Below are 12,942 nucleotides of genomic sequence, written 5' to 3'. Positions count from 1 at the left end.
CCTGTGCTTGGTTTTTTAGGGGTTTATTTGAGACTCATGTGGTGGTCATGTGACTATCCTTCATTTTCCGGCTTCAGACCAGTGCCTATTTTCACTTAAAACATAGTTTTTTGTTTTTAATTTCCATGTGTTTTACACAGGAAGGTGATCATGCAACCTTATTATACAACATTATAATTAAGCAATAAGGCACGAGGATGTGTGGTATATGGCCAATATACCATGCTAAGGACTGTTCTTAGCACGATGCAAAACGGAGTGCCTGGAGATACAGCCCTTAGCCGTGGTATATTGGCCATACACCACAAACCCCCGAGGAGCCTTATTGCTATTATAAATAGGTTGCCAACGTAATTAAAGGAGTAAAAATAAATGATTTGTCATACAAGTGGTATATGTTCTGATACATCATGGCTGTCAGCCTATCAGCATTCGGGGCACGAACCACCCACTTTATAATACAGTTTAACATGCCCTCCTTGTGAATCTTCACAATGTTGTACGTTTTATTTATTGATAAGATCCCTGCTCATAATCCTACTGATCGTTGCTCATAGAAAATTGGCGAGAGCAAGGAAACAAAGACTGAAGCAAATATTTACTATGCGATTACACAATGTAGCTGGCTAGATAGATGACTACACAAGCCAGAAATATGGCCGAGCAGTTCTCAGTGGAAGGGTTCTGAAATATTCTCTCTCGCTGAGACGAGTTGTGACCGTGAATACATTCATCCATCTCGGTGGAAACAACTTGGGACACACAAAGGGGACAGCCCTGGTGCGTCAGATGCGAGCTGATTTGGAGGTAGTCCGATTGCTCCCTGGGACAATGGTGAGCAACTCTGACATCAAACAGTGGAAGATTTGGATGCTCCTCCGTGGCAGGCGCATGCCCACAATCCAACACTTTGCATTAAATCACTGTTTCCCTGGGCAGTACTATAGGGCATGGTTTCCCAAACTCGGTCCTGGGGCTCCTCCTGGGTACACGTTTTGGTTTTTGCTCTAGCGCTACACAGCTGATGAAAATAATCAAAGCTTGATGATGAGTTGGTTATTTGAATCAGCAGTGTAGTGCTAGGGCAAAAACCCCAAATGTGCGCCCAGTGGTACCCATGGCAACAACCATTCCTGAACCTGACTCTAAAAACAAGCCACCGATGGACAGTACCAAAATAGATACTCTATTGATTCTGTTCAATGCCCCATATACTGAGCATTCTTTATCTAGCGAGAATTTAATATAATAGCTTAAATTGAAAATTAAGGATTGATGCTTCAATTGTTACTTTGTATATTACTTCATAAATCTGATGCCATGGTATTGGGATATCGAAAATCTGTTCCCAACTATGTTGAATTTAATGCGGTATAGTTGTCAACCCTCTTGACCATAAGTGAAACTGATACATGTTACGATTTATATTGGTCATTTTAAGCCATTTACGATGAATTCGTTCCTTTCTCTTTTAAGGAACTGCCTCTTCCATTTTTGTGGCAGAGCTGTGATAAACTGGTTATAATTTTGTATGTTTTTTCCTCTCTCAGTACTTTCGAGATTCAACATATTATTTGCTGTAATATAGCCTATGTTCTGCCTTCTTCTGGAGGATAACATTTAAATAGTAACCTACTCTGTTTGGCTTCATTTAAAAATGATACTTTAAACAGAGTTCCATTGTCAATCCACCAGAAATTGATGGTTTTAATCTGTTTAACAGCAAAGAGACCCCTTTTGAAAATGGTTGTCTTGCACAGGAGGTTGGTGGCACCTTAATTGGGGAGGAAGGGCCAACAAGTGCTCAGCATATGTGGGGAATTCCTTCAAGACTGCTGGAAAAGCATTTCAGGTGAAGCTGGTTGAGAGAATGCCGAGAGTGCGCAAAGCTGTCATCAAGGCAAAGTGTGGCGACTAAGAAGAATTTAAAATATATTTTTATTTGTTTAACACTTTCTTGGTTACTACATGATTCCATATGTGTTATTTCATAGTCTTCACTATTATTACACAATGTAGAAAATAGTTTTAAAAAAATTAAAAAATCCTGGAATGAGTAGGTGTGTCCAAACGTTTCACTGGTCCTGTATGTAAATGAGATATTTCTGTACTTCACTTTCAATAATTAGCAAACATTTCTAAAATCATGTTTTCACTGTCATTATGAGATATTGTGTGTAGATGGGTGAGATTCTTTTTTAATGGTTTGCTGGTGGTGAAATTAGCGAAGGGGGGGTGGGGGGATTGGGCTGTGAGGTTACTTTAGCAAGGGTTGGAGACTCCCAATTGCTAACATGTATAGAGAGCAATAGTAATGATTTCTCTTTGTAGGGACCAACTCCGCCATGGTTCTTTGAACAAAGCTTCAGGAAAATTGTATGGAGTTTTGTAGGGTTTTTGGATAAACACGGAAAATAAGTTTTGTGGTGAAGACAGGTTTAGGATATCTTATACATTTTGTTCTATGAGATAATCTTCATCAGCTAATGTCACTTTTTGGGAATTTTGAAGCATTTATGTAATTAAGAAAAGCATTTGTGGACTAAAAACATAATGTTACTCAACAGAGGTTGTCTGAAGTTACACATCACAGTATTACAACTGCGTGAACGTTTTGGAATACTGTGTGCTTATTGTTTAGAAAGTATTCAGTATTTAAGTATAAATCGCCCACACTTTTGATGAGGCCACGCAAAAAGACTTAACTGATGATTAGTAAAGTAGTTTATACAGACCTATATTACATATACTATGTAATGGTCTGATAAATATTTGTGTAATGATGTGCCCTGAGAGTTGGGAAGCAAGTTCAGGGAGTGAGTGATTTAATCAATAAACAAAATATAATAGAAAACAAGAAACACAAACACCACACAGACAAAACTGAAACAGAAACAATGACGCCTGAGGAAGGAACCAATGCGAGTGACATATATAGGGCAGGTAATCAAGGAGGTGATGGAGTCCAGGTGAGTGTCATAAAACGCTGATGACCATAACGATGGTGACAGGTGTGCGCCATAACGAGCAGCCTGGTGACCTAGAGGCCGGAGAAGGAGCACAAGTGACAGTACCCCCTCCCTGACGCACGGCTCCAGCCGCAACCAAGATGACGAGCCCGGGGATCAGGAGCGGACCGGTCACCTCTGCTAAGGAGCGTGAGACTGTAGACCTAGAGCGCCAGAGATCTTATAATTAATCCCACTATGCCCTCCGACGACCCATCCAACAGGCAAAGTGCCAATACAGGACTAACATTAAATCGTACTACACCGGCTCCGACGCTCGTCAGATGTGGCAGGGCCTGCAAACTATTACAGACTACAAAGGGAAGCACAGCCGCGAGCTGCCCAGTGACACGAGCCTTCCAGATGAGCTAAATAACTTCTATGCTCGCTTCGAGGCAGGTAACACTGAAACATGCATGAGACCCTCAGCTGTTCCGGACGACTGAGTGATCATGCTCTCCGCAGCCGATGTGAGTAAGACCTTCGAACAGGTCAACATTCACAAGGCCGCAGGGCCAGACGGATTACCAGGACGTGTACTCCGAGCATGCGCTGACCAACTGGCAAGTGTCTTCACTGACATTTTCAACCTCTCCCTGTCTGAGTCTGTAATACCAACATGTTTCAAGCAGACCACCATAGTCCCACCACCATTGTGCCCAAGTAAAACTAAGATAACCTGCCTAAATGACTACCGACCCATAGCACTCACGTCTGTAGCCATGAAAAGCTTTGAAAGGCTGGTCATGGCTCACATCAACACAATTATCCCAGAAACTCTAGACCCACTCCAATTTGCATACCACACCAAAAGATCCACAGATGATGCAATCTCTATTGCATTCCACACTGCCTTGTCACACCTGGACAAAAGGAACACCTATGTGAGAATGCTCGTCATTGACTACAGCTCAGTGTTCAAAACCATAGTGCCCTCAAAGCTCATCACTAAGCTAAGGACCCTGGGACTAAACACCTCCCTCTGTAACTGGATCCTGGACTTCATGATGGGCGGTAAGGGTAGGGGTGCTTGCTCAGCCCCCTCCTGCACTCCCTGTTCACTCATGACTGCACGGCCAGGCACGACTCCAACACCATCATTAAGTTTGCTGATGACACAACGATGAGACAGCCTATAGGGAGGAGGTCAGAGACCTGACCGTGTGGTGCAAGGACAACATCCCCCTCTCAACGTGAACAAGACAAAGGAGATGATTGTGGACTGCAGGAAAAGGAGGACCGAGCACGCCCCCATTCTCATTGACGGGGCTGTAGTGGAGCAGGATGAGAGCTTCAAGTTCCTTGGCGTCCACATCACCAACAAACTAACATGGTCAAAGCACACCAAGACAGTTGTGAAGAGGGCACAACAAAACCTATTCCTCCTTAGTAGACTGAAAAGATTTGGCATGGGTCCTCAGATCCTCAAAGGTTTTACATCTGCACCATCGAGAGCATCCTGACGGGTTGGTTCACTGCCTGGTATGGCAACTGCTTGGCCTCTGACCGCAAGGCACTACAGAGGGTAGTGCGTACGGCGTACAGCCCAGTACATCACCGGGGCCAAGCTTCCTGCCATCCAGGACCTCTATACCAGGCGGTGTCAGAGGAAGGCCCTAAAAATTGTCAAAGACTCCAGCCACCCTAGTCATAGACTGTTCTCTCTGCTACCGCACGGCAAGCAGTACCGGAGCGCCAAGTCTAGGTCCAAGAGGCTCCTAAATAGCTTCTTCCCCAAGCCATAAGACTTCTGAACAGCGAATCAAATGGCTAATCACTTTGTCAACCACAACGTGTTGTAGACTGACTGTACAAAACATTATGAACATAGACTGATATAGACTGACCAGGTGAAAGCTGCGATCCCTTATTCATTTCACCTGTTAAAACCACTTTAATCAGTGTAGATGAAGGGTAGGAGACAGGTTAACAGTCAGTCATATAGAATGTAATGTGTATAGTCCTACAAAGTTATTGTGAGAGAATAATGTAAGAAAATCCAATGTTGAGCATTTATTTAGTCCGCCACAAGATATCAGCGTAGTAAAATGATAAACGCGTATAGGTCTGCCCATCATGAACTTGACAGATGAGAGAGAAAAGCTTTGATAGAAATTAAAAAAGTTATTTTGGGACATGTATAGGCCTATTTCTTAAGATGAATTACAAGTAAATATCATATACCATGTAAACAGAGCCCAACCGTTGTCGAAAAATCAACCCATCAACAGTGTTATAGCTCTCCACATACTGTACTTTGAAACATTTCGTTATGAATCATTATACATTGTGGATTTTCACCTGCAGTTTAACAGAAATGCATTCAGTCATTGAACTATAAACTCAGTTGAAGACTGAGATTAGTTGTTAATAGTTTACATCAATTTTTGGCTTAATATCTGGACAATATTACTCTCTGTTTGGGGGACCACTTTTGGATCAAGAGCACCCCCAGAGGCACAAGTTCCATATATCCTCTTTAATTATTCTGATTACATGTGACCTAAGCAAGTGTTTGGATCCGAACTCGGAATGTAAATAGATGGGCATAGGGACCCTGCAGGTGCATTGTTTTTTGTGCATTCATCTTTTCTATGGTCTCTCCCCAATGATGTGTATAAACCCTGGATTGCTGATGCTTTGTAATGGCCAAAGAGGCTTTGAAGCCACAGGCAGCCACATTGGCACACCCCAGAATGAGCAGAACTCCATAGGAATTAATGGAATTCTACAATATTTCAATAAAATGTTTCAAGGACACAATTTCATGTATTTAAGTAATTCTTTGTTGTGGTGGGGCAGTAACATTAACACTCTCAAAATATAAAATGTTCATGTTCAGTTCAATTAATATAATTTTCATGTATACATTAAGGTGTCTGTAATGTCAAAAAACAAATGTAGATATTAATAAATGCATTTCTATAGCTTTTTTTACAATGAAGGAGGAGTACCAAAATGGCTGTGCGGTGGCTTCTTAGCAGCGCCCCCTGTCAGTCATCTAAGGTTAATATATATTATGGTCTCCTCCTCTTCGATGAAATTGATTTGGACTGCATTTGCTCTAACAGTCTTGAAGTCAGCATGGACATGAATTTGTCAGCGCGTTGTGCTTTGGTTCTTTTTCTGTTGGCATTTGTAGATTTGAAAATAGTCTCTGCTACAGGTGAGTTCTTCTAATTTGCCTACTTTGCATTATTTGTCATGAAACCAACTGTGACAATTTGATGAGTTTTTAGAAGAAGCCTGCTCCACTTGACTTAGGTGTTATAGCCTACCTAAGTGGTTATAAACAATAGCCTATAATTGTGCATAGCCCCTTTGAAAACTATTTTGTTGCTACCTTACTAAAAATACAAGCCAGTCATTATGACTTTGAAACAATCCAGCCTACCCTTGGCCATTTTACGCATACACTGTAAAAACAATTCTAGTTGTTTCAACTAATTATTATGAAGTAAGTGGTTCCAAAGCCTTTTTCAGTTTATTCAACTTCTTGATAAAAGTGTGACCTGAACTTAACATTTTTAGTTGGCCCAAACTTAGCTCCAACTTGACAAAACATATGCAACAATTCAGTCAACATATAATGATGTGTTTGTCAACTTGTCTCATACGTTAATTTATCTAGAAATGTTTATTTGGGCATCAGAAAAACACTATTTGTGTGTCTGTGTGTAACCAGTTGCACAGCCCTTTTTAGTTAACATACAATGTTTTCAACCTACATATTTGAACCAATAGATTGTGAGTGTTCAGAAGGCTGTCATGCATTTTCATGGGTGTTATGGGGGAAACATTGATGATTGGGGACAAATGTCTCTAAAACTATTAATTAAACACTAAATTACTTGGAGCATGGCCTACAAACGTTCCATAGATGCAAATTCCTATTTGTCAAATCAATCTCGACACAAACATGATAGATTTTCAGAAATTGGTTCAGTCTAATTGTGTCCATGTTCATGTCTCTTTGTGGTAAGTTGGGTTCCCTGACATCTGCTCAAATTGTGTTCCCAAAGACAAGCCTGGAGTGTGCCCTCGTAGACGATGGAGCATAGGGATATGTGCAGATTTATGTTCCAATGACAGTGACTGCCCCAATGATGAAAAATGCTGCCACAATGGATGTGGGCATGTCTGCATTGCACCTTACACAGGTAGGATATGGTCCCAGAGTGACAGATACACCCATCTATTGCATTCATTACTGCTGCATTACTCTGGAAACAAGAAAGCTGGAGCTCTCTTTAGAGCTAAGACCCTCAATTAAGAAGTCACATAATAGTAAGACTTCAATGGGAAGAGTCAGTGTAGGCTGACAAGTTGCTACCATAAACCTATTTGTAATGGGGAAATGTAAGATCGCTAAAGATCATATTTAGTTTAGAGTGATCAACAAAACATTTAGTGTATACAGTTTATGTAATACACAATATTTCCAGTATCCTAGTTGTGACACTCAAGGTGTGGGTTGACGGTCACTAGACTTGATGCTGAATGTTATGGATTGTTCTCATATCTGTTGATAGTGATTGACACCAGACTGGATGTCCAAGTACAAGGACCGAGGACACACTGATTATTCACTGTTGTATTGTACTGATGACATTCTGTGACCACTGTTTGATTCTGTAGCAGCTAACATTTATCGTAAGCATCTCCACACAAATATGACAGATTTTCAGAAAATGGTTCAGTCCAATTGTGTCCATGTTCATGTCTCTTTGTGGTAAGTTGGGTTCCTTGACATCTGCTCAAATTGTGTTCCCAAAGGCAAGCCTGGAGTGTGCCCTCGTAGACGATGGGGCATAGGGATATGTGCAGAGTTATGTTCCAATGACAGTGACTGCCCCAATGATGAAAAATGCTGCTACAATGGATGTGGGCATGTCTGCATTGCACCTTACACAGGTAGGATATGGTCCCAGAGTGACAGATACACCCATCTATTGCATTCATTACTGCTGCATTACTCTGGAAACAAGAATGCTGGAGCTCTCTTTAGAGCTAAGACACTCAATTAAGAAGTCACATAATAGAACGACTTCAATGGGAAGTGTCAGTGTAGGTGTAACGGTCTTCGTTGTCCTCGGATGAAGGGGAAGAGAAATCAGACCAAAATGCAGCATGGTAAGTGTTCGTCATTTTACTGTATAACTGAACACTAAAGCAACAAGCAAAACAAAAGAACAACCGAACAGTTCCGGCAGGTGCAAAACACTAAACAGAAAATATCTACCCACAAACCCCAATGGAAAAACAGGCTGCCTAAGTATGACTCCCAATCAGCAACAACGATATACAGCTGTTCCTGATTGCGAGTCACACCCGGCCGAAACAAAGAAATCCCAAACATAGAAACACGGACATAGAATGCCCACCCAAATCACACCCTGACCAAACCTAAATAGAGACATAAAAAGGCTCTCTCTGGTCAAGGCGTGACAGTAGGCTGACAAGTTGCTACCATAAACCTATTTGTAATGGGGAAATGTAAGATCGCTAAAGATCATATTTAGTTTAGAGTGATCAACAAAACATTTAGTGTATACAGTTTATGTAATACACAATATTTCCAGTATCCTAGTTGTGACACTCAAGGTGTGGGTTGACGGTCACTAGACTTGATGCTGAATGTTATGGATTGTTCTCATATCTGTTGATAGTGATTGACGCCAGACTGGATGTCCAAGTACAAGGACCGAGGACACACTGATTATTCACTGTTGTATTGTACTGATGACATTCTGTGACCACTGTTTGATTCTGTAGCAGCTAACATTTATCGTAAGCATCTCCACACAAATATGACAGATTTTCAGAAAATGGTTCAGTCTAATTGTGTCCATGTTCATGTCTCTTTGTGGTAAATTGGGTTCCCTGACATCTGCTCAAATTGTGTTCCCAAAGACAAGCCTGGAGTGTGCCCTCGTAGACGATGGGGCATGGGGATATGTGCAGAGTAATGTTCCAATGACAGTGACTGCCCCAATGATGAAAAATGCTGCCACAATGGATGTGGGCATGACTGCTTTGCACCTACACAGGTAGGATATGGTCCCAGAGTGAAAAATACACCCATCTATTGCATTCATTACTGCTGCATTACTCTGGAAACAAGAATGCTGGAGCTTGTAATGTACATTTCATACACATAGATATATATTTTTCACATACACTCTCTTTAGAGCTGAGGCACTAAATTAATAAGATTTCCAAGATCCATGCAGGCCTTTAGAGTATATACCAATGTTGTGCAACATCTATACACTCTGAGTATACCAAACATTAGGAACACTTTCCTTTTTTTGAGTTGCACCCCCTTTTGCCCTCAGAAAAGCCTCAATTCATCAGGGCATGGACTCTACAAGGTGTTGAAAGCAGTCCATTGGGATGCTGGCCCATGTTGACTCCAATGCTTCTCACAGCTGTGTCATGTTGGCTGGATGTATTTTGGTTGGTGGACTGTTGGTGGCAGGGTAGCCTAGTGGTTAGAGCGTTGGGCTAGTAACCGAAAGGTTGCAAGAGAAAATCCCCGAGCTGACAAGGTTCAAATCTGTTGTTAAGAACAAGGCAGTTAACCCACTGTTCCTAGGCAGTCATTGAAAATAAGAATTTGTTCTTAACTGACTTGCCTAGCTAAAAAAAAGTAAAATAAATAAAAAATGTAATAAATCTTTGATACACGCAGGAAATTGTTGAGATTGAAAAACCCAGCACTGTTGCAGTTCTTGACACAGTCAAACTGGTGCGCCTGGCACCTACTACACTACCCTGTTCAAAGGCACTTACATCTGTTGTCTTGCCCATTCACCCTCCTGAATGGCACACATACATAATCCGTCTATTGTCTCAACGCTTAAAAATCCTTTATCCTTCTTTAACCTGTCTCCTCCCCTTCATCTACACTGATTGAAGTGGATTTAACAAGTTACATCAATATGGGATCATAGCTTTCACCTGGATTCACCTGGTCAGTCTCTGTCATGGAATGAGCAGGTGATCATGTTTGTTCAGTCAGTGTATAATATGCTGTTGTTGATAAAGTGATACAAATGTATATTTCAGGGAAAAGGATTTTGGGAATATCAGGCTCAGACTTCAGAGGAGTAGCAACATAAGTTTCTTACGATACAGCAATTCACAGAACATTAAGCTGACAATTTGTCAAGGGTCAGCAACAGAATTCCAACTCATTGTAATAGTAATACCTTAATAGAAAGAATCAGTGTACAGATGATTTCCAGTGTTTTTCTTGTGACACTCTGAGTTGATGGTCACTAGACTTGATGCTGAATGTTGTGGATTGTTCTCATATCTGTTGATAGAGATTGACGCCAGACTTGAGCTACAAGGGTCGAGGACACACTGATTTTTCACTGTTATATTGTATTGATGACATTCTGTGAACACTGTGTGATTCTGTAGCAGCTGACAAAGTCATTGCCTGTTTGTTTTGACTTCCTACAAGCCTCTAGAGCTGGTGCTTACAGAACATTTGGTGCTGTCTGATTAGAGTAGAAAGGGCATGTCTCCAAGATGCCAGTTAGACATTTTCTCTGCTTCTGTGCTGGAAGTCTTTCCCTGTTGCAACTTGTAATAAACTGGATAGAATTTTTTTCTAAATAAAAAATAATTACTATTAACCCATCCACCTCTTTGGAGGACACAAATATTTTTGGGGTTTTACAGCTTTTCTGCTGCATATACATATGTATACATTTTACATATACATTTTATATGGATAGATTTGTTATTGATAGATTTGATTGACTTTACCTGCGACTGCTTTTCTCGATTGTTAACCTGGAAATTCCTATAACACCTATGTTTCTACTGTATAACTGACCGCTTTTTCTCTGTTACCATAGTGAAGCCCGGTCGCTGTGCCCTGCCCAAGGGGACCTACATGTGTGCCGAGTACTGTTACAAAGATTGCCAGTGCCCCGAGGAACAGAAGTGTTTCCGGATATGTTGATTCTACGCCTGCAGTGAGCCATTGAAGCTTTTTTGGAAAATCTTATTAGTTATAAGAAATAAGTAGAAAATACAAATTATGACATGTACAATTATGTCTATGAAAACTGATGACTTTATGCAATAATAAATATGAAAAATAATCATAGCTTTTATGGAAACTGGACAAACTTCATGGACGCTCTGTGAATTGACACTCATGTGGATTGCTGAATTTGAATAAAACCAGATTTTGAACACCTGTGCTTGGTTTTTTAGGGGTTTATTTGAGACTCATGTGGTACTCATGTGAATATCCTTAACATTCCGGCTTCAGACCAGTGCCTATTTTCACTTAAAACATTTTTTTGTTGTTTTTAATTTCCATGTGTTTTACACATATTGTTTAGAAAGTATTTAGTATTTAAGTATAAGTAGCCCACACTTTAGATGAGGCCACGCAAAAAGACTTAACTGGTGATTAGTAAAGTAGTTTATACAGACCTATATTACATATACTATGTAACGGTCTTTTAAATATTTGTGTAACGATGTGCACTGAGAGTTGCGAAGCAAGTTCAGGGAGTGAGTGATTTAATCAATAAAGGAAACATAATAGAAAACAAGAAACACAAACACCGCACAGACAAATCTGAAACAAAAACAATGACGCCTGAGGAAGGAACCAAAGCGAGTGGCATATTAAGGGCAGGTAATCAGGGAGGGGATGGAGTCCAGGTGAGTGTCATAACGTGCTGATGACCGTAACGATGGTGACAGGTGTGCGCCATAACGAGCAGCCTGGTGACCTAGAGGCCGGAGAAGGAGCACAAGTGACAGTACCCCCTCCCTGACGCACGGCTCCAGCCGCAACCAAGATGTCGATCCCAGGGATCAGGAGCGGACCGGTCACCTGGCCAAGATAAATCAAAGCAGTTCGACAACATACAACAACACAGAGTTACACATGGAGTAAAACAAACATACAGTCAATAATACAGTAGAAAAATAAGTCTATATACAATGTGAGCAAATGAGGTGAGATAAGGGAGGTAAAGGCAAGAAAAGGACATGGTGGCAAAGTAAATACAATATAGCAAGTAAAACACTGGAATGGTAGATTTGTAGTAGAAGAAAGTGCAATGTAGAAATAAATAATGGGGTGCAAAGGAGCAAAATAAAATAAAATAAATAAATACAGTAGGGGAAGAGGTAGTTGTTTGGGCTAAATTATAGATGGGCTATGTACAGGTGCAGTGATCTGTGAGCTGCGCTGACAGCTGGTGCTTAAAGCTAGTGAGGGAGATAAGTGTTTCCAGTTTCAGAGATTTTTGTAGTTCGCTCCAGTCATTGGCAGCACAGAACTGGAATGAGAGACGGCCAAAGGAGGAATTGGCTTTGGGGGTGACCAGAGAGATATACCTGCAGGAGCGCGTGCTACAGGTGGGTGCTGCTATGGTGACCAGTGAGCGGAGATACGGGGGGACTTTACCTAGCAGGTTCTTGTAGATGACCTGAAGCCAGTGGGATTGGCGACGATTATGAAGCAAAGGCCAGCCAACGAGAGCGTACAGGTCGCAGTGGTGGGTAGTATATGGGGCTTTGGTGACAAAACGGATGGCACTGTGATAGACTGCAGTTTGTTGAGTAGGGTATTGGAGGCTATTTTCTAAATGACATCGCCGAAGTCGAGGATCGGTAGGATGGTCAGTTTTACGAGGGTGTGTTTGGCAGCATGAGTGAAGGATGCTTTGTTACGAAATTGGAAGCCAATTCTAGATTTAACTTTGGTTTGGAGATGTTTGATGTGAGTCTGGAAGGAGAGTTTACAGTCTAACCAGACACCTAGGTATTTGTAGTTGTCCACATATTCTAAGTCAGAACCGTCCAGAGTAGTGATGCTGGACAGGCGGGCAGGTGCAGGCAGCGATCGTTTGAAGAGCATGCATTTAGTTTTACTTGTATTTAGGAGCAG

At 41.3% G+C, this 12,942-nt stretch overlaps 1 protein-coding gene across 1 annotated transcript; it reads left to right on the top strand.

Annotated features, from left to right (window-relative positions):
• Positions 1-6,006: 6,006 nt before the first annotated feature.
• Positions 6,007-11,200, top strand: LOC115166033 (WAP four-disulfide core domain protein 2-like). Its single transcript, XM_029719659.1, has 5 exons — positions 6,007-6,174; positions 7,031-7,168; positions 7,785-7,922; positions 8,922-9,058; positions 10,883-11,200. Exons 1-4 carry the CDS (start codon positions 6,093-6,095, stop codon positions 8,975-8,977), a joined length of 414 nt encoding a protein of 137 aa, XP_029575519.1. The 5' UTR covers positions 6,007-6,092; the 3' UTR covers positions 8,978-9,058; positions 10,883-11,200.
• The last annotated feature ends 1,742 nt before the right edge of the window (positions 11,201-12,942 follow it).

This window comes from Salmo trutta, chromosome 28, assembly GCF_901001165.1.
Source record: "Salmo trutta chromosome 28, fSalTru1.1, whole genome shotgun sequence".
NCBI classification, from domain to species: Eukaryota; Metazoa; Chordata; class Actinopteri; order Salmoniformes; family Salmonidae; genus Salmo; species Salmo trutta.
This window is presented reverse-complemented; position numbering and strand designations above follow the sequence as displayed.